The following is a 27,319-nucleotide window of genomic DNA, read 5'->3' as shown; positions in this document are numbered from 1 at the left end:
CTCAATTGTGTAGTTGTTTGGCCTAAAATATGTGGATTATCCGCCAAATCGTCTATCGGATAATCCGCATCTGCCGGATATCGGTGATACCACATCCGCATCCACATGATAAAATCCGCATATGCATCCGCATCCGATGGATATCTAAAAACTCTTACCATATCCTCACTCCGGTCGGATTCGGAGCAGATCGGATCGGATAATATCCGCTCTGTTTTCACCCCTACGTGAAACTAAAAGGGGTCATATCCCCTTCTAGGTTGCTTTTTTGGGACAGAGGGAGTATGCACTATCCTCCAGGGCAATCTATACTTATTGCTAGTAGATATAAATGTTTATTAATAGAATATTCTTGGTCTGTTACAGTGAAACGGCATCGGACTCACCACGTGTCGTCCTCGTGCGGGCTGCTGGCAGCTCGAGAGCAAAATCGTAAGAGCAAGGATAATAATAGGGCTCACTTCCTACTATTAGTTCATCTTAAAACCATCATATATAATAAATTACTACATCCGCCCCAAAATATAGCAACTTTTGGCTATGAATCTGGACACACAATTGTCTAGATTCATAACTAAAAATGCTTATATTTTGGGACGGATGGAGTAGCTATAAGGTTGGCTACAATTTTCTTCTCTTCTCTCTATCTCTCACTTGTAAATTTAATGTATTTGTCTTGGAGCTTGTGTTAAGCTAGCTCTTGCATGAGAGCCAACACCCTTGATTTTTTTTTGTTACCTCTCTCTTCCATATAAGCTTATAATAGGCTTATAGCTCACTATTATCCTTGCTCTAACCGCAACCCCTCATCTCTCCTCTTCTCCTCCTCACCGTTGTCGGAGCACACTGCCTAGAGAACCTAGCTGTGAGTCATGATGGTGGCGACGGGGCTAAACCCCGATGCGCTTAACTTCTTGCGCGGGTGAGGCGATGTGGAGCTTGGCAAGCCCGGAGAGGCTACTATGGTGAACCATTAGTATGGGGCTACTGATACAGCGCCATCACGACTAGATCTGATGTGGTGTCCCTAGTCCATCATCTCCGCGTCAAATATGACTAGGGTCAAACGGCGAGGGCAATGGGAGGCTGGCGTGGTCAGGCCAATAACAATGGATGGCCGACCGGGCCGACGGCGACGATAATGGGAGGCGGTGTTGGGCAGCCGGCGTGGCCGGTTGGTGCGACAACTAGCCCACTCGGTGGTTGGTGTAGACGACAACACTTGTGATGATGGCATGTTTGTTATGTTTTTTTTAACCTTACTGTGTTGTAATGTTGTAACTTTTGTTTTGCTATATCAATATAAAACTTTGCACTATATCAAATAAAACTTTGCAATATCTAACGTGGATCATTTTAAAAACCTTGATCTCAAATACTTCATTATCCATTGTTAAATTCAACTTGGCCACTGATAATGACTTTTTATATGGTTAGACTACTATGATTGAAAAATCTATCTTACTATATAGTTGATACTTACTAACTTCTAAAACTCAACATGTAAGAGTATCACATCATCACCCACTAGTAATTAGTATCTAACGTATTTTAAATATCATGCAAAAATGACATATTATTTATAATTTTGTTGATTTTTTTAGAACTCAATATGCAAGCAATGTCAAATCATTATCTCCACATCATTTTCAGATTATTTAAAGATATACATTTACCATTTCTATAATGTATAACATGCATTCATCTACATATCTCGCAACAAAGCGCAGGGTATCAACTAGTAATATTGATGTTAGCATTCAACACGCTTTAATAATAAAGCATCTTTTCAGATATTTATATTTGTTTGTGAACAGATAGTGATCAAAATAGAAATAGAAATAGTATCAAGCAAGTATTTAGATGAGTAAATTTCATAAAACTACATATACATACATACATACATACATACATACATACATACATATATATATACATACATACATATATATATATATATATATATATACACATATATATATATATTATTGATCAAACTATCATAAAACTACATATTTAATGCATTATATCACAAAACTATAGATTTAGCGTAAAATTTATAAAAAAAAACTACATATTTAAGGCCAAGTTTCACATAACTACATATTGAATATCGAAGTTATCACAAAACTACAGAATTTAGAGGTCAAATCCTTAGCAATATTAATATGTTTGAGCTATAAACGTTGCAGTTTTGTGATTAAATTAGCATTAAACCAATATTTTTATGATAAATTTGCTACTTAATCTATAGTTTTGTGATCATATATCTTAAATATGTAGTTTTGTGATAAACTTAATAATAAACCTGTAGTTTTCTGATACAACACCTTAAATCTATAGTTTTGCGATAGTTTGGTAAAAATATTTGTAGCTTTATGAAATTTACTCTATTTATATCAAAGTTCAAATAGTATAAAGCAAGTATTTATGAATGGAGGGAGTATGGATTACCCTGTTTTTCTCTATTTTGACCTTGATGAGATATGGAGGTCACGTGAAGTTAACTAGTTCGGAGGTATGGGTGGTTTACTACATAATTAATTATGTTTTAGCTAAAAATATTTTAAAAATAAATTAGTATGATTTTATAAAGCAACTTTCCTATAGAAATTTTTTTTAAAAAAACACATGCGCGCAAAAAATGAAGGAGGAGAAGTTGGTAACTCACAAAAAAGAACAAAGCCTAAGAGCAGGTACAATAGCAGGCTATAAGCTGGCTATAAACATATTTTAAAGTGATCAAGGAAGAGAGATAAGAGCAACAGGCTACAGATATATAGCCAACTGCAGCACGAATTTTAAGACGTAATATATGTATGATAGGTGGGATCAGGTATTAATATTATAGTAAGCAACTATTGTATGAGTTAGCTATTATATTGGCTATAAATAATTTGTAGCTAGCAGTGGACTATACTATTATATTAAACTTGCTCTAAACGCAACATCTGATCAGAGCTCCAAGACATGGTCATCCGATCAGAGAATGATGCCTAACTTTATCATCGATCCAATCAGAGTGCATGGAATCATTAGAAAGAAAGAATCAAAGAAGTGAAAGGCGCTCTTAGGGCAAGTTTTATAATAGAGAGAGTAGTCAAATCTAATTTTGTCCAAATCATCTATATATTAATTTAAAGGTGATACATATAATAGATTGTATCTACTTACACTGCACCCAATTCACTTGCTACCAATCAACTTCTCTCTTTCTCTCCTATTTCTTAAAATTTGTGTGGAGGTTGCCTCTTGCATGATGGGTGGCTACTCCTCTCTCTCTTCTGTCCTTCACATTATCATACGAGTCTACATGGCATCTTAGAATTAGTGATAAGAGGCTTATAGTAATTGCCCTTATGACTTGCTCTTGATTAAGGGTTTGTTGCCTCTTCCAAGTTCCAACCCGTACAACAACAAATCAAATATATTATTGTCATTGATATTGTATAAAATTTTGTAATTCCGAAAGTTTTCACTCTCAAAAACTCTGCTAGGATTAAAAGTGGTAACAGACATAACAAGCCCCAAATCTTGTACACATATGATAGTCTCAAACAGTTAATTTAAATAAATTTATAGGTGAGAAAGTTAAACTATAATTAATAAACCGTTCAAAAATAACCAACATCTTTTTATTTCTTGACGGAACAACTTAATGAATTCACATAAATTAGTTTGATCAACCCTGCATGGCATAAATATCAATGTTCTAAATCTCCGGCTATAGCTGCTGCTATAGCCGGAGATAGCGGATGGGGAAGGTAATAGCTAGGATACACAAAGTTTGACGGTACAGTTTATCGGCCGCTAATAGCTACATTTAGCCGGAGATAGTCGCTAAAACACCGGAATTTAGCTGCACTTAGCAGTGCCTAAAGAGTTAAAATGAAAATGGGCTTTTGACATGTGTGCCTGTGAAGCCCACAAGGACCAAACACCATACCTAAACCCTAAATCCTCCATCCCCATTCCCCGCCCGTGCAGTCTCCACTTCTCCCGGCGGATGTGACATAGAGTGGCTGCGGGGGCAGCAATTGTGACCGGCGACGGCAGGGCTATTGCGACCAGCGACGGCAGCGGCTCTTGCCCCCAAGCAGTAGCAGCGACTCCTACCCCCAAGCCGCAGCGGTGCTTCTCAGGCAACGGCGACTCCCTGCTGCGGCGGTGCTTCTCCCGGCTCCCGGCAGCGGCGGAGGCTGCAGCTTCTGCCGGCGGAGGTGGGGGCTGCTGCTTCTTCCCAACGACGAACGATGACCATTCCTCCCTGTCCCCTGCACCAATCCTGCTGCTTCTTGTCTTCTTCCCAACGACGAGCAGCAGGTATGTTCAAGTGCCATGTATATGTTTGTTCTAGTATGAACTATAAAAGTTTAGGAGAGCTTTAGTTGGTCAGAATCTAACATATTGGCATGAATTGTGTGCTTCTATTGTTCATATCCAGTTGAATAACTCTTCTGATTGTTTTAGATGGAGTTATCATCAGAATGGTCGGTTCTCTGTTAGGTCAATGCACTTAGCTCTAATTAATAATGGTTACATTGACAGAAATAAGATTATTTGGAAACTTAAGTTGCCACTTAAGATCAAGATCTTTATGTGGTACTTGCTTAAAGGGGTGGTGTTAACCAAGGATGATTTGGCAAGACGGAATTGGAATGGTAGTCTAAAATGTTGTTTCTGTATGAAAAATGAGACTATTCAACATTTATTTATGGAGTGCCAATATGCAAAGTTTATTTGGAGAGCAGTTCAGTTCTCTTTTGGATTACACCTTCTTAGTAGCATATCTGATATTTTTGATGGTTGGCTTCTGGGGGTTGAAAAGAAAAGAGTAAACTAATACTTATTGGAGCCTCTGTCTTGTGTTGGGCTCTATGGTTGAGCAGGAATGATAGGGTTTTTGATAAATCACCATCTGTTTCCTATATGTAGGTAATTTTCAGGGCAACATATTGGCTCCGGCAGTGGACACAATTACAAAAGTGTAATGAAGATGTGGAGTTCCTGATTGTTGCATGTCGTAAGCTTGAAATGTCGGTTATGTAACTTTTTGCCAATTATGGATGAAGATTCACCAATAGACTGGAATAATGTTCTCCTTGTCCTGTTTGGTTTTCTTCTATTTTGGTTTGGTGTGTTTCGCTTTATTTTGGACTACACTATTTTAGAGTGCTAGATTGTAATAATTGCCTGTAGCTCTTTTGAGCAAAGGCCGGGATGTTTCATTCCATTATAAAAAAAAGTTTGACTGTATGAGTTAGGAACTATGAACTTATAAAGTATGAATTGGTGATGAACTCTATGTGCAATGAAATAAGTGATATGTCAATTTTTAGCTCAAATTTTGTCAAATTTTTGAATTTTTTCTCATATTTTACAAAACCGCTAAATGCTTTAGCTGTATCTATAGCGGCTAGCCCGCTATTTAAAACCTTGATAAATATACACGGAAATTTAGTATACTAGTATTCCCTCCGGGCTGATAATACTTGTCGTTTTAGATAAGGGTGAGGTCAAACTTTAGAATTTTGATTATGAATCTTTTTAAAATATTTGTCTTTCAAATATGGTGACTATATGTATATGTATAGATTAGTCTTAAAAATACTTTAATAAAATCGTATATTTGTTAATATTTTTATACATATTATAATAAAAAATAATAGCCAAAGTTGGCTTTTGGAGACTGTGTTCTTGTCCAAAATAACGAGTATTATCAATATAGAGAGAGTCTATGTTTCCTAAAAACGAAACCTGGAAATTTGGGCCGAATTTCACCCTGAATTTCCAGACTTCCTCTGTTTGTTCCTCCGTGCATCTGCGTGCAGGGAACTTCCCCTTTACAGTTTCCACTACTGGGCGCTCGTGCATGCCGTGTCCGACGGATTGGCAGAAGAGGCGTGGCCGGTCGGTGGCCACTCCGTCTCCAAAAATCCGGCCTAGGGCCATAGTTCCCAGAACAAAAATTTTCACGCTGTCACGTTGAATATTTAACATATATATAGTATTAAATGTAGGTAAAAAATAATTACACAAATCGTGTGTAAATTGTGAGACGAATCTTTTTAGTCTAATTATACTATGATTTAATAACGTGGTGCTACAATAAACATTTGCTAATGACGGATTAATAAGGCTTAATAAATTCATCTCGCCGTTTCCAGACGGAATCTGTAAGTATTAAACTACATTTGAAATATTTTAAATGTGGTTCGTATATCCGATATAACAACCAAACAAAAAAATTTCCCAACTAAACAAGGCCTATATCCATAAAGAATCTCAGGACGCTATAGTTTTTACTTATTTGCATTACACGTGTTATCGGAATAAACGAAAACATCTATTAAGGTTGAGTTCTTTTCCCAACTTTTCTAGCTCATCTCTCCTTTTCTACGCGCACGCTTTTCAAACTACTAAACGGTATATTTTTTTTCAAAAAAAGTATATATAAAACTTGCTTTAAAAATTATATTAATCTATTTTTTTAAAAGAATGTTAATAATATTTAATTAATCATAAGAAAATACATTGGCTATATTTTACGTGTGCGGAGGTGTTCCCAACCTCACTCACCTCCCGAACTTAGCCTAATCAGTGGTAGTGGACGTGAATACATCATAATCACAAATCTGGTAAGTGAAGACTTACATATCAGTCGCCTACTCTCTCAACGCTCTTCCCTGTGAGTCCCAATTTTGTTAACCAACGTGACACTGACTATGAAGTGGTTGTACTCAATTTGCTTTATAACATATTGACCGAATAGTCTATTTACGCCATGTTTAGTTCCAAAGTTTTTCTTCAAACTTTCAATTTTTCCATCACATCAAAACTTTTCTACACACGTAAACTTCCAACTTTTCCGTCACATCGTTCCAATTTCAACCAAACTTTCAATTTTAATGTAAACTAAACACAACAGTTATTTTAGGGCTAGTTCGTTTCAGGGCACACCTAACTAGAAATATTATTAGCATATGATTAATTAAATACTCATTTGTCTTATTATACAAAGGATTATACCTTCTTTTAACCTAAGAAAGTAGCAAAAGGACATGTGATAGGAAATAAATGATGGGTGAAAAAAATAGTACAAAACGTAGGTGAGAGAATAAATTAGTACAAAAGTGAATAGTGATAGAATAAAATACTACAAAAATTGGTAGGTGGAGAATATAGAGGTACCGGCTTAGGATCCTTTTGTTTAGATCATGGTGTAAAGTTTTGGCGTGTCACATCAGATATACGGATATACATTTGAAGTATTAAACATAGTCTAATAACAAAATAAATTACAGGATCTGTATGTAAACTACGAGACAAATTTATTAAGCCTAATTAATCCGTCATTAGCAAATATTTACTGTAGCACCACATTGTTAAATCATGACCCAATTAAGCTTAAAAGATTCGTCTCGCAATTTACACGCAATCTGTGTAATTAGTTATTTTTTCATCTATATTTAATACTTAATGCATGTCTCCAAACATTCGATGTGACATGGTGTAAAATTTTTGCCTGGGATCTAAACAGTGCTTTATATTTTACAAACAAATTTGAAGGGAAAAAATCATCTATGTTATGGGATGAAAAGAGTATTAAGTATTTTAAACATGAAAAATAAATTTATTTGATTTTTAAATAACTTTTATATAAATTTTTTTCATGCATACATTTAATATTTTGAAAAGTGTACTAATATATGACGAGAAAGTTGAAATATATGACGAGAAAGTTGAAGTTTAGAGTTAAAAGAAAATAACACATTGTTAATTAAAGTCAATATAATAATTTATATTATCTGATATTATTATACCCTCTTGCACGTATGGATATTTTCATATAGTAACTTAGGAGTTAATAACGTCTTATAATATAAAATGAAATGGAGTTAATAAATTATTATTATAATATAAAATTTATAAAATGAAGTGAGTAGCGGATAAATGCGACTGCCCCCAAACCCAATTTAATTATGGCCCTCTTTGTTTAGTCTTAGGTTTATTGGCCTAGACTTTTAAGTCAGCTTATTGGCTTATATGATTTATAAGCCAGTGGATTTAATGTCCTAAGTTTAGTGGTGGAGTCATACATCTATTTCATATAAGCCAAAAAAGCTTCTCCAACCTAGCTTTTGGCTTAATAGTGTTAGAGTGGCTTATGGCTTCAAAAAAGCCAAATGAAAAAGCTGCTTGTTTGTTTTGGTTAAGACTTTTCGACTTATAAGTTGGCTTATAAGCCTAAACAAATAGGGCAAATGTCAGTTTTGTAAAACTTGCAAATGTCACCCTAGGAAACAGCGGAAATTTAGCATCCACCCCCACCAATCCATCGCCCATCCGCTGGCTAAGCTACGGCCACTCGATCGCCGCTAGATTAGCTAAAAAGCTAGTACTAAGCAAGCTCACGAGAGGACGTGGGCGGCGGCGCGCGCGTCCATGGCGACCCGGACGAACACGTCCTCCAGCGTCGCGTCCGCCACCCCCCACGCCACTACCGGCGCCGCCCGCCGCGCCGCCTCCACCGCGCCCAGCACGCCGTCCAGCCGCGCCCCTCGCCGGGGCACCTCGAACCGCTGCGTCCCGCCCACGCCGTACACCTTCGCCGCGCCGGGGCACCGCCGCGCCACCGCGCGCTCCACCGCCTCCTCGTGCCCCGCCGCCGTCGTTATCGTCAGCGCCCGCACGCCGCCGTACCTCGCCTTCAGCTGCAACATCAATCAATCAATCAATCAATCAATGTACTTATTACTAAATAGCCGGCAAATTAAAAGAAACTCAAACTTTGAGATGAATTAATTCTGCATTTATTTTTACTGAATTTTTGATGTGTTCGAATTTCGTTACCTCCTTTGGAGTTCCGAGGCACTGGAAATTGCCGTCGACGAAGATGCCGACGCGGTCGCAGAGCTCCTCAGCCTCCTCCATGGAATGTGCTGAAATGTTCAGTGTTCATGTATATAAATTCAGTTCTAGTTGTTAATTAGTCACAAATACTATTGCAGTTTGCATGTATAGCTGGAAAGAAAAAATTAACCAAGAGGAGGAGTAATTAATTACTGGTGAGAATGATGGTACAGTTCTTCTTTGCTCTCTTAATGACATTCCAGAGATTGCTCCTCGATGTCGTGTCCAATCCGGTGCTCGGTTCGTCCATGTAAACAACCTGTTCAACATCAATGGAATCAATGAGAGATAGTTACAGCTGAAGTTTTTTCAGAAATGTGTGGAAGGGAATGAAGAACAGTTCATGGTAAATTTACTACCTTTGGGTTGCCAATCAGTGCGATGGCGACACTAAGCCTTCTTTTCATGCCACCACTGTACTTGTTCACCGATTTGTCGCCGAAACCGCTGTGGAACAGATTTACACTCTTCAGGGATTCATCCACTGCCTGGAATCAAGAAAAAAAAATCTGATGATCAAACACTAGAATTGTTTCCAATGTCATGTGTAGTACTACAAATGGAGTGACATTTGCAATTTTACTTGTAAGAAGTATAGTATGAGATTTGAAACTCTCAGTTTGACTGTATAAAGCTAGTGCTGTAATTTTACATGTTATTTCCTTTTTTTTTCATGGCTTCAATTAAACTACCTTCAGTAGAGCAGCACCTGTGAGATTCTTCAGTCGTCCATAGAACATTAGATGCTCTCTTCCTGTCAGAGTTTCCCAAAGCAAACTGCACACACATTGAACAATTTCATTTTTGTTGGCAATGATATCACTAACAAAACCATCTTCAGAACAAATGCAAGAACTAGCCACTTGCGATCATACTCGTGCTGTGGACATACACCAATGTTTGCATATATTTCATTCATATCTCTCCTCAAATCCATCCCATGTATGTAGGCAGTTCCATAAGTTGGCGCCACAAGTCCAATCATCTGCAAAGATAAATTGGTCCAAAGGTGTATTTGTTATTGGTTTTTTCATGTTATTGCACTACTAGGAAAAATGGATAAACTTAATTACTGCTTGATTCATGTGAAAAATGAGAGCTATTTTGAAGTGTTGATGAAGCAGATATCATAAATAAGTAGTAATGATTTCGTAAATTCTATTTTGACAAAACATCATAATAAGCACAAGAATATAGTGAAATATTCACCATGTTGATGAAGGATGTCTTCCCTGCCCCATTGGGACCAAGCATTCCGAAACACTGTCCTTTGCGCAAAGCAAGCGACAATCCTTTAACAGCAAGCTTATCAGGGTTTCCATTCTTTCCAGGGTACACCTTCTTCAGGTTATGGCATATGATCATATTCCTCATGTCCATTTCCTTCAGCAATTTTTTCACCACCTTGCGCTGAAAAGTAGAATTTTGAACAACAATTTATGACAGTATCCTTGTTGCATATTATAGTTCTGCATTACTTCATTATACCTTCTATCTTGGAAAACGCCATCTATTAACTTCTATGGACGTGTATTTAATCACACCTATTGCAGATAAAAAAAAAAGAAGCACGGCCATTCAGATGGATTGAGATCCTCTACCTTCGAAATCACCGTGCCTTTGTCCCACATGTCAGTGACAAAATCACGTGACTTTGAAGGTAGGTGATCCTGATCCTATTCGGATGTATGCTTAACTAACCTCAAGGAAAACATCAGGTTTTGCCATATCAGCAAACACCTTTCTGGACCTCTGTTTCACTTTGTCTGGTATCAGTGTTGGTGAAGAGTGCTTTGTTGACATAAACCCAAAGAGGAACAGTGGATGCCATGTAGGTCTATGATCCAGTAAAAATGCCACAGGAAGCAGAAGTATCCATTCTATAGACATTAGAAGCAAAACATCTTTCATCCCATTGATGGGGTCATTCAAGTCCCTCCATTGCATTCCAGGCTTTCCCATTTGCCTTCCTGAAAATGCATACTCTGCGAGCTCGTAAAATCCTCGGTAGAGGGCGAACCCGGGAACAAGCTCCATTGTCACAAGCCATTGTCCTAATAAACAGGTAGAATGGTAGTTCTTGATGAGTATCCAATAAATATATTCAGAATAATTCCTGTGAAAAAACTTACATAGGAACAATTGCAGAAGTGCTCATACTTACTTGGGAATGTAATATCTTCAATGAACAATTGTAGAAGTGCTTCTCCAAGAAGGCTTGATCCAAAGACATAAATGTAACTAATTACTGAAACACAGAAAAGAGGTCATTTGAAGAGCTACAGAATGAACAGAACAGAAGGTTTGAATTTTACTAACCGCTAGCAGTCTTGACAGACGAAAAGAAAGACGCAAGCAGAAAGGCGAGCACGATCTGAAGGTTGATATATAGAAAATAGAATACAAATTGTATGCTGTAGCTATTTAATCTGAAGATATCTAGCCCTGCAATACCAAAAAGAGTTCTCTCAGTGATTTCGAAGCTTACTCGAATGTGTTAAATTCTCATTTTCCATACTCTGTAGTTAACTAGCACAGTACCTATAAGGGACCCAAACATCACGAAGAACATCATGTAAGCTGCTGAAAGGGACAAGAAATAGGCGTGAGATATCATCCAATAAGGTCCATCCTTTAGCCCATGCATCTTCATCATCAGTCTTAAATTGTGCTGCTTCTCATAAACAAGATATGTCAACATTACCTGAAAAAACCATTGAAATAAATTGGTAAGTAACTTATGTATGAATCCAAGATAGCTTTGATAAGAGATCGATTGTGGGACGCGATAAAGTTAACTCACTGGAAGGAGGAGTTGAACTGTCCATGTAAAGAATAGTGCATCAAGGAGTGTGGTAAGGTCTAGCCTGATTTTCATTGCAGCTTTTGGCATTTCTTTCAAATATTCCAGGCGCATTTCTACATTAGGTCCTCGAAGAAACTTCAGATATGTGGTGGATGCCTGATGAAAATGCATAACAGTAGTGATAATACTAAGTTATTTAGGACCTATAACAGATGAACTCATTTTTAGGAAAGGACTCTGAAAAAAATTGGCACATATATCCATCTGGGCAACAAAAACAACACAAATGACAAGAACCATGAAGTGCTGTTCTAGAAGATGTGCTGTTTTTGCTACAGTAGCCTTGTTTTGATGGAACAGTACAGGAGGGCACCATGCCTTTTATGTAGCACTTCCATTTCTAGTTCTTACCATATATTTTTTGAATGCGGGTATCCCCATTTTTCATTAAGCGAAATGGTAAAAATCATGTTTTCCGGTTCTTACTATATAATGATTGATATTTCTTTAGTTCAGATAAATGCCCTTTAATATTCAATGGAGTATTCCTCTACCTAAAAGTGAAAGTTAAGTACCATATTAACCAACCGTGCAACACGCAAAACTGTCATGGGATGGTGTCCATTGTCCCTGCTGAAGGTAGAGTTGTATGAGACATACACATGAAACCTCCTCTTGCTTGTATCAAGAAAATCATAGCCTGCAAAAATGGACCTTAAAATAAGTTAGTTGTTCAACCCGCCAAAAAAAAACTGAACTGCTACTTTAGTAGCACAGTTGCAAGGAAAACTAAATTAAAGTACCAGCAAGATATTCGTTCGATGTCCTCCTCTTATTCCCACCCTTATAACCCTTATAAAAATGGTCATTCATCCCCGCTGAATTCCGGCACCACAGTGATAAACCTTGAACGCACTTCACATCTATTACAATTAAAATAAAAAGGAGTGCACAAATGCACAAGTAATTCATGGTTGAAAACATTTCATGCTAGTTGCTACGACTTCATACAAGCAAGAAACAAACAATCTTTTACCAAGTTGAATTGGCATCGCATCGTCAGAACTTCCAGAAGTATTGTGCGAATCCCATATACATTTTCTTTGAATCACATATAGGGTACTATTGGGCACAAATCCTGGTTCTATGAACAATACATGCGCTGGTAATGTGCTTGTACCCTGGAAGAAGAAATATTCGGTATCACCCTTTCCATCACAAATCAGAGTTAAAAAAGTATCGAATCTTTTGCGTAAAACGCCACTGATCACTCAAAATTTCAAATATTCAACTCACAGGGACTATTTTTGATAACTCATCAATATAAGATGAATTGTTGGAATTGGGCACACCAAAATAGTATGAAGGAGGGACATCTGGGAAAAATCCCCTTCCAAGGCCTGGCAAAAAAAAAAAGTTCCATTCACAACAACAAAAGCAAAAGCAAAAGTTGCAGCAAAACGCGTGTGATGTGTGTGCGTAGTGGTGTTTGTAAGGAAAATGATCCTCTGGCTTAACTGCATGTGTAATTGAGCCACTGACTTGTGAGCTATAGTAAAGTGAGACTCACATGTTAGTGACTCAACTGTCAGAGGATCTGCTTCCTACGTGTGAAATTTGACATTATGCCATTGTCACAAGTGGGTTTTGCCCAAATACCATTCTCCAAAAGGGATTCGATAAAATGCCATTATCAACTCATGCCTACTCGCTAGAATACTATTTGGGACCAAATTACCCCTCCACTCCTCTTCTTCATCCATCCATAGCTCCATTCCCTCTCCACCGAGGATAGTGGCAGCGGCCCGGCGTGCTATGGCCATCGCCTCCTCCTCCTCCTCCCTCTCCATTGGGGATAGCGGCGGTGCCCCGGTGGTCTCCGGCCATCGCCACCTCCACCTTCTCCTCCCTCTCCACTAGGGATTACCAGCGGCGCCTCGGCGGGCTTCGGCCATCGCTGCCTCCTCCCTCTACACCGGGGACAATGGCGCCACCTAGGCAAGCTCTGGCTATCGTGGCAGGGAGTTGAGTGCGACCCCTCTCTTCTCGTCACTACGCATGAGCGGCTCGTGAAGGATGGCCTACATCAAGCATTGCCTCGACTAGGTTCGCCATCGACTCCAGTGCAGGTCACCTTGTCGTGCACACCGAGTGCCGATGACGTGGCCTCTGCTTTCTTGCTAACGGTTAGTGCCCTATCTCGCCGACTTTGGGCCTCACCGACTCTACCTCTCCCTCTAGCTGTTGGCCCACCGGCATTTGGTCCCATCGCCGATCTGCTCTCCTCTCTCTCTCCTTCTCTCTTGTCATGTAAGGGGAAATGTTTGGACTAGCTGAAAGAGGGAGAAGAATGGAGGGTAATTTGGTCCCATATAATATTCTAGTGTGTAGCCATATATTGATAGTGGCATTTTATCGAATCTCTTTTTGACAGTGGCATTTGGGTGAAACCAACTTATGACAATGGCATAATGTCAGATTATTCGTTACAGGGTGCGTCTTTCATATAATAAAGAAAAAACAAATTTAAAAAATCGAAAGAAAAAAATGCAGAGGAGCTACATGAACAACATAAAAATATATTCCCTCCGTTCTGAAATGTTTGACACTATTGACTTTTTAGCACATGTTTGACCGTTCGTCTTATTCAAAAACTTTTGTGAAATATGTAAAATTATATACCTACATAAAAATATATTTAACAATGAATCAAATGATAGAAAAAGAATTAATAATTACTTAAATTTTTTGAATAAGACAAACGGTCAAACATATGCTAAAAAGTCAACGGCGTCAAATATTTTGAAATGGAGGGAGTACTACATTTGCTGGTTTGCATGCACCTTCAGTCAGCCGGCGGTTCTGGCCGGTGGTGAGCACGGCGACCGGGCACGGCTCCTCCGACGCGCCGCCGCCACCGTCGCTGCGACACCTCGCCGGGTGCAAGGGCGTCAGCGCGCGGTACGGCGTGTCCGGGACCTGTGTCACCGCCGGCCACCTCGGCGGTGCCGGCACGGCGCAGCTGAGCGCCTGCGTGGCCGTGGAGTGCTGCACGCCGCACTCCGTCGCCGCGCACGCGCCCGCGCCCGCGCGGCCACCGTCGCGGCGCACGCAGGCGCAGCCGCACCGGAACGGCGGCCGGTCCAGCTCGCCGTCGATGACGGCCTGTATCGCGACGAGCAGCACGCACAGCAGCGCCGGGAACGCCGCGATCGCCGCGTTCGCCTTGGCGTTCCTCCTCTGCCATCGTCATCGCCCATATATAAGGTCATCCAACAACACGCAAGAAAAATAAAAATCAGCAAGTTTTCTTGATAGTAACATCTCAAGAATCAAACATTATCTTCATCCAAGAACAAGTTTGAAATCGATTTCAAGAACCGGATTCGTGGATGGATGAAACAGCATTTGCATCACCATCACCTACCTGGAAAGAGAGGTTCTTGAGGAGGAGCGCGTGGACCTGCCTGAAGAACCTCGCAAGCCGTCGTCGCACGCGGCAAGAACCTGCCGCCGCCATTGGAGCAAAGCTTCTCCGAGCTCTGACAGATCAAACTCGACGCAACAACACAACGATCGATCGATCAGCAAGCTCGATCGCATATATAGCAAATCAGCAACGGTTTGCAGATTTGCAGTTGACTCAGCTCAAACCGACCAGCTGATCACCACGGCGCGGCGCCGTGAGAATCACGCGTCGGTTGCCGCCGGGGCATCAGGCGCCGGACAGGGAGAGATCAGCGGAGGATTGCAGATGAAGCTTCACTCCTTCCATGGCAGCACTCTGATCTCACTCCAAGAAAAGCTGCGTCATCGTCCCTTAACTATGGCGGGTGTTACGCTTGCATTTTAATTGTTTAACTCAAGCTTCGCAGTAACTGAAGTTTTGCTTCATCAGTTACATGAGGAGAGCAGAGAGATTGACAATGGCATGGCTGCATTGGGATTTGATCCATGTGTCTAGCAAGGAGTGACATATATATAATTAATATATATATATATATATATATATATATATATATATATATATATATATATATATATATAGTTAATTAGTGACTGGTCCTAAATTCTTCAGAGTTCAGAGCATTGTCACAGTGCAGAAGTCCCTTCTCTGAATTCAGTTTGCTAGCCACCTTTCTTGTTTTGGAGTTCAGTTTGGGACTTGGGAGTTATCTGAAGTTCTGAACTCATGGTAGCTAGTAGCTGAGACATCAAGAAGAGAGGGACAGGGATTGATGGAATAAGACAAGCCTTGTGTTCATCGCTTCTAAAACGGTACTACCAAATGGACTAAATCTTGTGGTTGCAGTAACTTCTCTTGACTCATCGTTCAAGGAATTTAGATTATCATCAGTTCATGCTTCCATTTTTTTTGTCCCCTTGTTATTCTATTTGCCCTCTGATGCTCTGTTAAGCAAGAGTTTTCATTGGTACGAAGACTGATGCTGCCCATCTCCACACTGATCTCATTGGTAGGAAGAAAGAATGGTATTAAATGATATAAGCAGATAGGTTTAGGTTCTTGAGTACTACTTACCTTGGGTTTGTCAGTAATGTGATAGCTTCATGTGAACGAAAGGTATCACCGTATCAGTACTGTAGAGTGATCAAATCATCCTTGGTGCTGGTAAATTCAAAGATGGATCAAAGGAAAGCACAGTTACCAACATAAGCAAATTGACAGTATCTTAGTTTAGAAGTTAGAGTAACCTCCCTTCGATTCCAGCAAATTGACTTTTGTTTACAGCATGACATAGTAAGGGCAGTCCCAACCACCATAACACTAGATATGGTTTCCATAAACTCCACATCATCAAGAAACTAGTACTAGACACTACTCTTCCAATGCAAACACCACTATTCTATACTTCAATTTAATGTTACTTAACTCACATGATGTCTTGGATATTGTGTAGGAACCATGTCTCATGCAAGACATGGTTTCCTTCTCTTTCCTCATTTATTCACTTGCCATATCATTTTTTTGTCCTAGGTGACAACTTATTTAATGCTATGGACACTGGGAATGCCCTAAGCAAAACAGTTGACAGATGTCTGAGGACTCTTATATCTCCTACGTTTCAAATTACTTGCTGTTCTAGGTTTCTCCTAGGTCAAACATCAATTCCTCTAAACTTATATAGTTTAACATCATAAGATTTATATTTTAATATATCCATCATAAAAAAATACTTTCATAATATATAATTCACATATTGTTAAACTACATAGATTTATAGAAATTAATGCTCAAAAGTAGAAATGTTTGATTTAGGACAAATCTAAAATGAGAAGTATTTTGAAACGTAGGGAGTATCAATATGAGGGTGATATGACTTGTACTCGTTCCATGTGAATTTAGATTTTAGTTTTTACAGCCAAAAATCTTATGATGCATTTTAAGATAACATATATTGTGTGACTTCTGTAAGTCCTGGACTATTAGAAATTCAAACAGAGCAGATGACTGTAGATGCTTTTCCTCCAAGGACTCCTAAAAACAAAATCTTCAGATTCTTATTTTTTAACACCAAGATAAGACGTTTTGACTTTGATCAAAGTTAAACTACAAGTTTGACTAGATTTATAGACAAATATAGTAATATTTATAATACCAAATTAGTTTCATTAAATCAATAATTGAATATATTTTCATAATTAATTTTTCTTGGGTTGAAAATGTTATTATTTTGTTCTACAAACTTAGTTAAATTTGAAACAGTTTGACTTTGAGCAAAGTCAAAACGTCTTGTAACCTGAAACGGGTATTTGACTAATGGTAATAGTTTATTCTCGTGGTTGGAACCAACGCATTAAACAACAAACAAATACGCTTCATGTGGTAGCTGCACAAGATTATAGCATCTGAAATCCCCAATCAAATAAATTACTTAGATAGATCAGTACCCAATGCTGTTTTGCTTGCAATTTCAGTTACGGCGACCCTATAATTACTGGTCAAAATTCAAAAGATTGATAAAAATAAGACCTTATTTGAGAAGAGGTTAGTATGAGAAGAGGTCTGAATCCATGATCTATCCTATTCCATATATAATAATACTCTAGTTTTTTTTAGAATTCCAATGCTCCCACAATAAAATGAGCATTGGTAACTATAGCAGTATAAAATCAGAATGAGTGGCCTCATTTTAGTTCTCAGAAGCTTCAGATTCATATTAATGTATCTTCGCAAAAAAAAAGAGATTCATATTAATGTATTATTCAGGATGTCATTGAAGGATAATGAATCAAAGAAAGATACAAGTAGGGACTAGGTAATGCTTTCTTAACATTGTTTTCAACATTTTACTAAATAAAACAAAATCACATATAGTTTTCTGTTAGCAGGAAAAAAATCGATATAGTTTTAAATATGCACATTCTGCTCAGCTGGTTCTAGTAAAAATCGACTTTCTACTAATTGGTGTTATACATCACAATATGAATTCCATAGTTGCTAAATATACAACTTTACCATACTACATGAACAACTCAATCACAATGCTAAGTAAAGGTTAGCACATAATTCAAACAACTATATACAACACATGATCCTATAGAAGGAAAAGAATAACCACCTATCGATCCATAATATTATTTACGCGATCACATTGACTCCTTGTGCTCCTTTGGCAACCTTGATGAAGACATCCTCCAAGGTGGTGTCGACGAGACCCCAAGCGTGTATGCTGAACTGTCTTTTTGCCCTCTCAACTGCATGGAAAACGTCTGCTATCTTCACCTCCTGTTTTGGCAGCTCAAATTTCTGCGTTCCTGATATGTGATATATTCTGTTTGCACTTGGTGACAAATGCTGAACCAGCTGTTTGACCTCCTGTTCATGTTCTGAAGATGTTGTCATTGTGAACACATATGTGCCACCATATCTAGCTTTCAGCTGCCAAAACAGAACGCAATCCAAATATTCAGATATTAACAAATGTTCATAATAGGCATGTTACATAAAGTGTATTTATTTGTTTTTGCAGGTAACTATGTAAATTACCTCCTTTGGATTCCCAAGGCATTGAAAACCACCATCTACAAAAATACCGAGTCTATCACATAGCACCTCTGCCTCTTCCATTGAATGTGCTGAAAAAAAAACATACTGGATTATCCATTATTATTCATATAGACAATTTAAAGAAGGTCAGAAAAGCTCATTACTTGTAAGAATGATAGCACGATTTTTCTTTGCCTCCTTCACAACATTCCACAAGTTATTTCTTGATGCTGGATCTAGTCCAGTGCTAGGCTCATCCATGAAAACAACCTAAAAGAACTTTTTCAGTTGCACATTCCATTGTATTATGTGCAGTTGAAAATCAACACACATAAATCATATTATAGTACCTTGGGGTCCCCAATCAATGAGATTGCGACACTAAGCCTTCGTTTCATGCCACCACTGTACTTCCCCACTTGCTTATTTCCAACACCACCGTGAAACAGGTTAACACTCTTCAGGGAGTCATCAACTGCCTGATAGTATGCTATTTGTCAGTTCAAATATTGATATATTCATGTGTAATATTGGAATTGTTACCACAAGACGAAATTAACACACCAATTTACAGTGAAGGTAAATAAAGAGATGAGTGTGAAGATAACTATACCTTCTCTAATTCAGCGCCTTTAAGATTCTTTAATCTCCCATAAAACAATAGATGCTCTTTTCCAGTCAATGTTTCCCAAAGTAGGCTGTATTTTAAGCAGCATTAGCAACCACAATATATTTTGCAATGGACAACCATAAAAATGGTGCTAAATAAATTAGTTTTAGAGCAAGAATCATACTCGTGTTGTGGGCATACACCCATATTTGTGTAGATGCTATCCATATCAGTGTTTATGTCCATTCCATGGACTAATGCTGTGCCAGATGTGGGTGGAATGAGCCCAATCATCTATGGAGGAAAAAACATGGAAAGTATATGCCAAGTAAGGATCGTGTAAGATTGTCTATTTTTTTTGTCAGAATTGAAGAGCTACTTGTTGCCACTGTACCATGCTGATAAATGATGTTTTCCCAGCTCCATTCGGGCCAAGCATACCAAAACATTGGCCTTTAGGAAGGGCAAGAGACAACCCTCGAACTGCAAGTTTGTCCGGGTTTCCATCCTTTCCATGGTAAACCTTCTTCAGGTTGTTGCATATGATTGCTTGGTTTGCATTTGGTTCCAGCAGAAGTTGCTCGACTACCTCTCTCTGGATACAATTTAGAAAAATCAGGAATGAAACATTTATGCAATTTGAGAATATGCAACAACACGATTTCAACATATATACAAAATCAGGATTAACTTACTTCTTGGGACACATCAGGGTTGTCCATTTCAACTACTACTTTAGACCCTTGTCTCCCAAAGCTCCTCCGCAGTGATACAGCACGATTTTTGAAACGTTTCAAGAAGAACATGGGTGTTTTATGGGCTCCACTACCCAATGATGAGATTTTATCCAAATAAAATGCCAATGGGAGCAGTATAGCCCATTCGACAACCATGATAATCAAGACAATGCGCATTCCATTCTCAGAGTCGCTCAGATTAGTCCACTCCATACCATTTGTTCCCATTGCATTTCCAGAGAACGCATATTGACCAAGCTCATATAACCCTCGGTACAGCGAAAATCCAGGGATGATTTCCATGACTACTATCCAACCCTCTTTGAATGGAGAAAAAAATGCTTGTCATGCATAAGATATAAAAAAAATAGCTAAAATAAATAGAAAAGAAACCTACTCGGAAAACTAGTAGACTCCACAAAAAACCTCAGAAGAAATGCCCCTAGTAAGCCAGAACCAAATACATATATATAACCAACCACTGCAGCACAGAAATTTATCAAATTAGTCATCCATGAGTCTTCTTTGGAAGTTGAGCATTTGAATTACAAACCTGTGGCTGTTTTTACAGAAGAAAAGAAGGCCGCAATGAAAAATGCAAGTGCGATCTGCAGATTTATGTAGATGAAGTAGAAAACAAACTGAATGCCGTAGTTATTTGTTTTAAAGAAATTTAAACCTGTAAGGAAGAAAGTTAATTTTGTAAGCATGATAAATTTATTTGCAAAAATACAATGGATTGAAGAAATTTCCAGTTGATTACCTATCAAGGATCCAAATAACACAAACACTATCATATAGACAGCTGATAGAGCAAAGAAGTAAGAATATGATATCATCCAGTAAGGCTCATCCTTCAAGCCATGCATCTTCATCATAATTTTCAGCTTCTGTTGCTTCTCGTACACGAGATATGTTAAGATAACCTGGGAACAAAATGAATTACCAACTAATTTGATATCCTCTGCAACTTATGTAAGAGTTAAGAAAGGTTGCATCTCATACTCACTGGAAAAAGTAGTTCAATGATCCAGGTGAAGAACAGAGCACCAAGAAGAGAAGAGAGATCAAATTTTGGTTTGGTTCCTACTTTTGGCATATCTTTAACATATTCAAGCAGCATTTCCACTCCACTTCCTCTAAGAAATTTCATGTATGCATTGGATGCCTATAGGAAAGATGGAATGAGTTGTATTAGTAGTTGTAGTGCATATGAAAATTGTTAGACTTGAGGTAGTGGAAGTTCAGTGTACGTACCGTGTTAACCAAGCGTGGAACTCGTAGCAATGAGATGACGTTAAATGCAGTGTTGTTGTTATATGTAGAGTTGTACCAAATGTTTATCTCAAGACCATTGTTGTTTGTGTTCAGAAAATCATAGCCTTTGGAGAAAAGCAAACTTAGACATAAGGAAAGGAAATCAATAGCGGCAAACACTTTTCTCTGAGGGGATCAGAAGATGAAATTACCTGCAATAAATTCATTTGTCTTTCGTCCTCCACTTCCTCCACCTTGCTGTCTATAACCTCTAAACAGTTCATTATTAATTTGTGATGCACTTTCACGCCATAATGATAAGCCTTGAACGCAGTCTATATCTGGACATTGCGAAATGCATATCAGATTTGGACATTTTCACAGGTGTAGGAAACATATATGAAAGATTGAAGGGACACTGACAGACTTTAGTCTTACTGTCGAAGTATAACACTGGAATTCAACATCAACAGAACATTTGCTAATCAAACATATTTAAATCTAGATTTTTATAGTCAAATGATGTTATAGAACTTTATGCCAATATGGCTTTGGTGTCTTATTTAATAATTCCTCCCCCAGTCCCAAATACATGTTGTCTTGAACATATACAGTCTCTAAAATGCATCTTTGACCGCTAATTTCTGTTGCAATATATTTATAAAACACGATAAAGCTATAATATTACAAAAGAGCATTTCAAAACAACCTGTATTTCTTACTGGAGGGCATAATTGACAAATAACGCAGTACGAGTACTTCTCTTTTTACCAGGCGTTAAGTCTGACTATTGATAATGACGAGGAATACTGTGCAATTACCAGGTCCCAGAATATAACTGTGACCAGTGTTGAGGTAGTAATTCCAAATGGCAATGGTTTTTTTTTTTATAATTTTATCATAATTACCTACTTATTCAGTATACCATATGCCTTTACTTCCTAGTACATAATAAATTAAATAAGTTAGGCCTAACAAGTTGCCCTGTTTTTGCTACCTGCTTCCTTCAAACAAAGATGCAGCTGAATGAACAACTGTGAAAAGAAAAGCAACTTACTGAGTTGAACGGGTACAGGTCCAGCTTTGTTAGAAATCGTTCGTGATAAATTGGACGAACACTGAGGTTGGACCACATATAAAGAATGCCCTGGGGTAAATACCGGCTCTATGAACTGCGTTGTCCATGTCCACGTGTCTGAGCCCTAAAACAAATAAATCCAATCAAGAGCTCCACACATTAGAGAACATGGTAACCATGACTGATGACTGTACAAGCAATTCTGCCATTAGGCATGAACAAACTCACAGCAACAATCTTGGAGAACGAGTCAAGATAATCCGTGAAATTCAGAGAGGGAGGCACAGCAGGGAACAGTCCACCTGAAAGACCTGCCAACAGTAAAAGCATCGATAAATTAATGAACACTTTTGATCCAAAGATTGAACTACAAATCAGAAGTTTTTTTCCCCCTTGTAGTATGCCTTGGAAACAAGAACATACTTTGAGCAAGCGAGCGGTTCATTCCGGTGATGAGGACAGAGGCAGGGCAAGACCCTGTGTCCCTGCAGGTCGGGTCAGGCAAACCGTCGAACGGCTGGGAGGCGATCCTGACGGCCCGGGACTCAGGGCGGGGAACCTGGACCAAGGCCGGCCATGGCGTCGGGCTCTGAATCGGGCAGCTCCCCACCTGGTCCAGCGTGGAGTGCTCGACGCCGCACTCCGTCCTCCGGCAGGTCCCGTCCGGCGCGGCGTCCACGCAGGCGCAGCCGCACTGGTACTTGGGCTTGTTGATCTCGTGGTTGATCACCCCCTGGAGCACCACGAGGATCACGCACAGGAACACCGGGAACACCGTGATGCACGCGTTCGTCTTCATGTTCCTCCTCTGCATCAGAGCAAAGAAACCGGTGAGGAAATCGAACCAAAACCTGCGAGATCGGGGAGACGCGCCAAGAAAGAAAGAGGGAGGAGGGGGACCTGGAAGCAGAGGTTCTTGCGGAGGAGGGCATTGGCCTGCGTGGCGAATCCGGCGGCGCCCCTCGACGAGGAGGAGGTGTCGGCCATCGTCGTCGTCGGAGGAGGTGGGGGGGAGAAGCTACGCTGCACCGGCGATCACCTTCGTCTCCGGGCTTTATAGCCGCCATTTTCAACTGGCTCCCGCCAATTCTGCGTCGTCACGCCGCCGCCGTGAGGGGTGGTGGTGGTCGCTCTCCGCGAGGGACCGTATTGTAATAAAGAGAAGTTGGGAGGGGGTTGGATGCAAAATCTGTTTGCCGTTAGGGTCACTGTCCTCCGTCAGGGAGGCCGTTAGCCCACGGTTCTGTACACTCTGCCTCCTGAAATCTGAATACCGTTAGCATGTTTGGTAATAAGAAAAAGGTTAATCATGTTTGATAAGAAAATATTTTTGGATCACTAGGATGAGTGCCAATGTACTATTAAGGACGAATTGATGATCAAGAGTTGCTATTTGGTGAATGTTTAACATGTTTGATAAGAAAATATTTTTGGCATTTCCCACCTGTGTTAAGTGTTAGAAACAACACATCCTAGGTTTGGCGAGCATTATGTAATAAAATAAATTTACTATTGGCATTCACTAATTACTAGGCTTGGATTCGAGGCGAAGAAAGAACAAAATCCGCGTTGAAGAACAACAAGATCGAAGAGGAGAAATTAATTGCAACGTGCATGATCTAAACCATGTTATCATGAAGAGAATCTTTGACAAATCAAATGAAATATCCAAACCAAGTCAAAGTCAAACATGTAGAGCGAGAGGGGAGGATTTCGTACAAGGGGCTTGTACTTGTACCTCACAAAGTGACAATGGACTTCAAGTGTGTGGTATAGGTTGAATTTCTTTAAACAACTCTGTTATTTAAGTTGAAAAAACGATGCCCTGCGGCATGATGGGATTCCATATACGTGGATTGCAAAAAGTCCACACGTATATTGTATAATCTGTGGAAGGGTAGGACTAGTTACTTGCTTAACATTTCCTTGGGCACTAAGACAGTGATTTAGTATTAAATTGATTGGGCTATTGATCATCTGTGGTTGCAAAGTGTTTATCTCCTGTAGATGATGTGGGATTAGAAGACAAAGTAAATTACACTTAGAATAATAATAGAAATTGTCCAAACAAAAAAAATATCTACCGTAAACCTCGCAATTAATACTTCCTCGAAGACACACAAAAGATGAGTGATTTTTATACCACATATTCTAGTGTAATTTTTTTTTATTTCACCTAGTGTAAAATGTGATACAAGCTTAGTTCCAATTTTTCTGCTGGAAATGCAAAAGAACTGTAGAATTTCTCCTAAAAAAACTCTTGAATTTAACGTGGTGCAACATATTACTATCTACTTAGATAGCCAAATTTGGCATGTATTAGTAATTATATTTTTTTTCCTAATTGTGCTGTCTATTGTACTGTGTGCTTATTGCACAACAGAATCTCTAGGAGTGGACAGATGATTGTTTTACAATTAGAGGGGAAAATTCAATTGATCTATTTGAATAGTAGATAGAATGTCAAAAGCGATGAGCTTAATTTCAGAAAACACCAAGAAACAAGTAGCTTTTCACGCAAAAAAAAAAAGCAGAAGAAACAAGTAACTCTTGGCGTTGATTAGTAATCAAAAAGGGTATGATAGCCCCAAAGCAAAAGATCGAAGTAGGAGTATATTACACACAAGAAAAACAAAAAGTCCATATAGTCACCATCACAATACACTTGGTCACAACTCACAAAATTTGCATCTGATTGTTCAGATCAAGTACAATTCAAGCACGTAGACATGTCAAAACTAAACTATATATTATATCACGCGCTGAAGAATTTTCATGTTGAATTTGTTTCGCTACCGTTAGTAACAATTCAATTCAAAATTTCAAATATGGCATAAAATTGGGGGGGGGAGGCTCAATTACACAGTTGCTTCAACCTACAGCCATTTAGGGACCTTTAGTTTATCATTTATGGTGAAAAAATTGAAAGGGGGGGTGCTCGGGGGATATCTATGGGTCTTGTGGGTGTAGGGGGGACTCGAGTCCCCTCTGCACTCCCGTTGAATCCGCCCCTGCACATGGGTGTGCCCTCGCATACATACATATGCCAAAATTCAAGTGACTATCATGAGACCACATCGAGCTTATTGTAATTATTAATCGATTTCCGAAACTTCACTTGAGTTCTTATAGCTAGTTGTAAATATCGCCGTTGGTGGTCAAAAGATAAGACCATTAGCATATTATGAAAACGAACGTCGTTGAGAACAGCAAAGTTGTCAACATATGTGGCACTACTAGCTAGCTAGCATGCACATGTACAATCTATCACCATCACACACATGCAATTCAAACTTGGATTATTTATGATCCCAATTATTTTGTACATACAAGTCACACGTATTGGATAATCTGTGGTTGAAGAGATATGAGTTTGTCCCCTTGCAGATCATGATGTAAAATCAGCAGCAAAGGTACATAAGCATTCTATATATATTCTTATAATAATAATAATGAAAATTTTCCTCACAAAAAAAGAATTTACGATGTACATTTTGGTCCTGTTTAGATCCAACCCCAAAATTTTTCACCTTGTCACATCGATCGTTTGAACACCTGCATGAAGTATTAAATATAGGCTAAAAATAACTAATTGCATAGATTGTGACTAATTTGTGAGACGAATCTTTTAAGCCTAATTGCTCCATGATTTGACAATGTGGTGCTAAAGTAAAAAATTGCTAATGACGGATTAATTAGGCTTAATAAATTTATCTCGCAGCTTACTGACGAACTGTAATTAGATTTTTAATTAGTACTCGAACACACGTGTGACACCTTATATAATACCCGATGTGACACGCCAAAACCTTATACCCCTAGATCTAAACACCCCCTTTGGGTGCCTATTCCTAATATATTTGACATACAGATATGCCAGAAATTTAACACTAAAAATGATGTAACTTAATACCTTCTTATAGACCTAAGAAAACTATTAATTGGTACTAACATGCCACATTATCTACACTTTGGGCTCCATATTTGGCATATATTAGTAATTAAATTTTTAATTACCAAATTTCCTACTATACACTACTACAATACCCATTTTCCCGTGCGGGTCAAATGTTTTTTGCGTGCGGGTGGGCGGTCTGCACGCCCCAAGGTGTCTGAAATGCGGGTGGCGCACTCGCACGCAAAAATCCGATTTTCGCGTGCGGGTGCTTATGTCGTCCGCAAGGAAAAACAAAAAATCCGGAAAAAAATAAAATTTCAAAAACAAAGAAAACCCTAGATCAGCACGGCGGCACCGCCTTGTCGTCGTCGGCGCTCGTCTGTGCCGCCTCCCGCCGGCCTCCGTGCCCGCCTCGTCGTCGTCGGCACCCGTCAACGCCGCCTCCCGCCGGCCTCCGCGCCCACCTCATCGTCATCAGTGCCCGTCGGCGCAGCCTCCCGCCGGCCTCCCGTCCACGCTCCCCTCCGGCCGCAATGCTGCCGACGCCCCTCCCGTCCGCCGGATCTGGGGAGGGAAGGGAGGGGAGGGGAGGGGAGCCGGATCCCGCGCCGATTCGTGGCGGGGGGAGGGCGGCCGGCTGCCGGATCCGTGCTGGGATGGCCGCCGCCCGCCGGATCCATTGCCTCCAGCACCGCGCCGTCGTCGTTGTCGCCGCGCCGCCACCGCCTCGCCGCGCCTCGCCTCCACCGCCGCACCACAATCGCCGTGGGCCGCCGCTGCCGCCGAGAGGCAGTGAGTGAGGAGAGGATCCTGTTGATGCGGAAAACCCGCACTGGCCTGAGAGATCTGCTAATTAACTCTAGTGCAGGTCCAAAGAAATTGCTTTCGGGTTCTGAGCGTGCCAGTTGGTTTGATTCTGCAACCAACAAGAAACAAATAAGAACAAAGTTAAATCCATCAACGATAGCCGATGACATATCGTTCAATACCAAGCCGATGTAACTTGTATTA

At 39.6% G+C, this 27,319-nt stretch overlaps 1 protein-coding gene and 1 pseudogene across 1 annotated transcript; both read right to left on the bottom strand.

The window, feature by feature from the left end:
• Window positions 1-8,300: 8,300 nt before the first annotated feature.
• On the bottom strand, window positions 8,301-15,239 carry LOC127782854 (ABC transporter A family member 7-like; annotated as a pseudogene).
• A 2,908-nt stretch (window positions 15,240-18,147) lies between these two features.
• LOC127782853 (ABC transporter A family member 7-like) lies at window positions 18,148-23,473 on the bottom strand. Its single transcript, XM_052310128.1, has 18 exons — window positions 23,311-23,473; window positions 22,834-23,218; window positions 22,639-22,721; window positions 22,390-22,534; window positions 21,545-21,673; window positions 21,333-21,457; window positions 21,085-21,243; window positions 20,839-21,001; window positions 20,629-20,754; window positions 20,473-20,556; window positions 20,034-20,395; window positions 19,733-19,933; window positions 19,523-19,632; window positions 19,342-19,426; window positions 19,079-19,207; window positions 18,893-18,998; window positions 18,729-18,817; window positions 18,148-18,620 (listed from the first exon to the last, which is right to left on the bottom strand). The coding sequence occupies exons 1-18, from the start codon at window positions 23,395-23,397 to the stop codon at window positions 18,321-18,323; spliced, it is 2,868 nt and encodes a 955-aa protein (XP_052166088.1). The 5' UTR covers window positions 23,398-23,473; the 3' UTR covers window positions 18,148-18,320.
• Between the last annotated feature and the right edge of the window lie 3,846 nt (window positions 23,474-27,319).

The sequence above is a fragment of the Oryza glaberrima genome, chromosome 8 (genome assembly GCF_000147395.1).
Source record: "Oryza glaberrima chromosome 8, OglaRS2, whole genome shotgun sequence".
Taxonomy (NCBI): Eukaryota; Viridiplantae; Streptophyta; class Magnoliopsida; order Poales; family Poaceae; genus Oryza; species Oryza glaberrima.
Note: the sequence above shows the minus strand (reverse complement) of the source record. Positions and strands in the feature narration are given on the sequence as shown.

Bases quoted from the DNA above. Each gene is read 5' to 3' on its own strand.
- LOC127782853 (XM_052310128.1), bottom strand. From the start codon at position 23,397: ATGGCCGACACCTCCTCCTCGTCGAGGGGCGCCGCCGGATTCGCCACG. The intron at 23,219-23,310 runs GTCCCCCTCCTC...GCTCTGATGCAG, and splicing joins GCAAGAACCTCTGCTTCCAG to AGGAGGAACATGAAGACGAA. The intron at 20,396-20,472 runs GTAGGTTTCTTT...CTCCATTCAAAG, and splicing joins GGAGTCTACTAGTTTTCCGA to AGGGTTGGATAGTAGTCATG.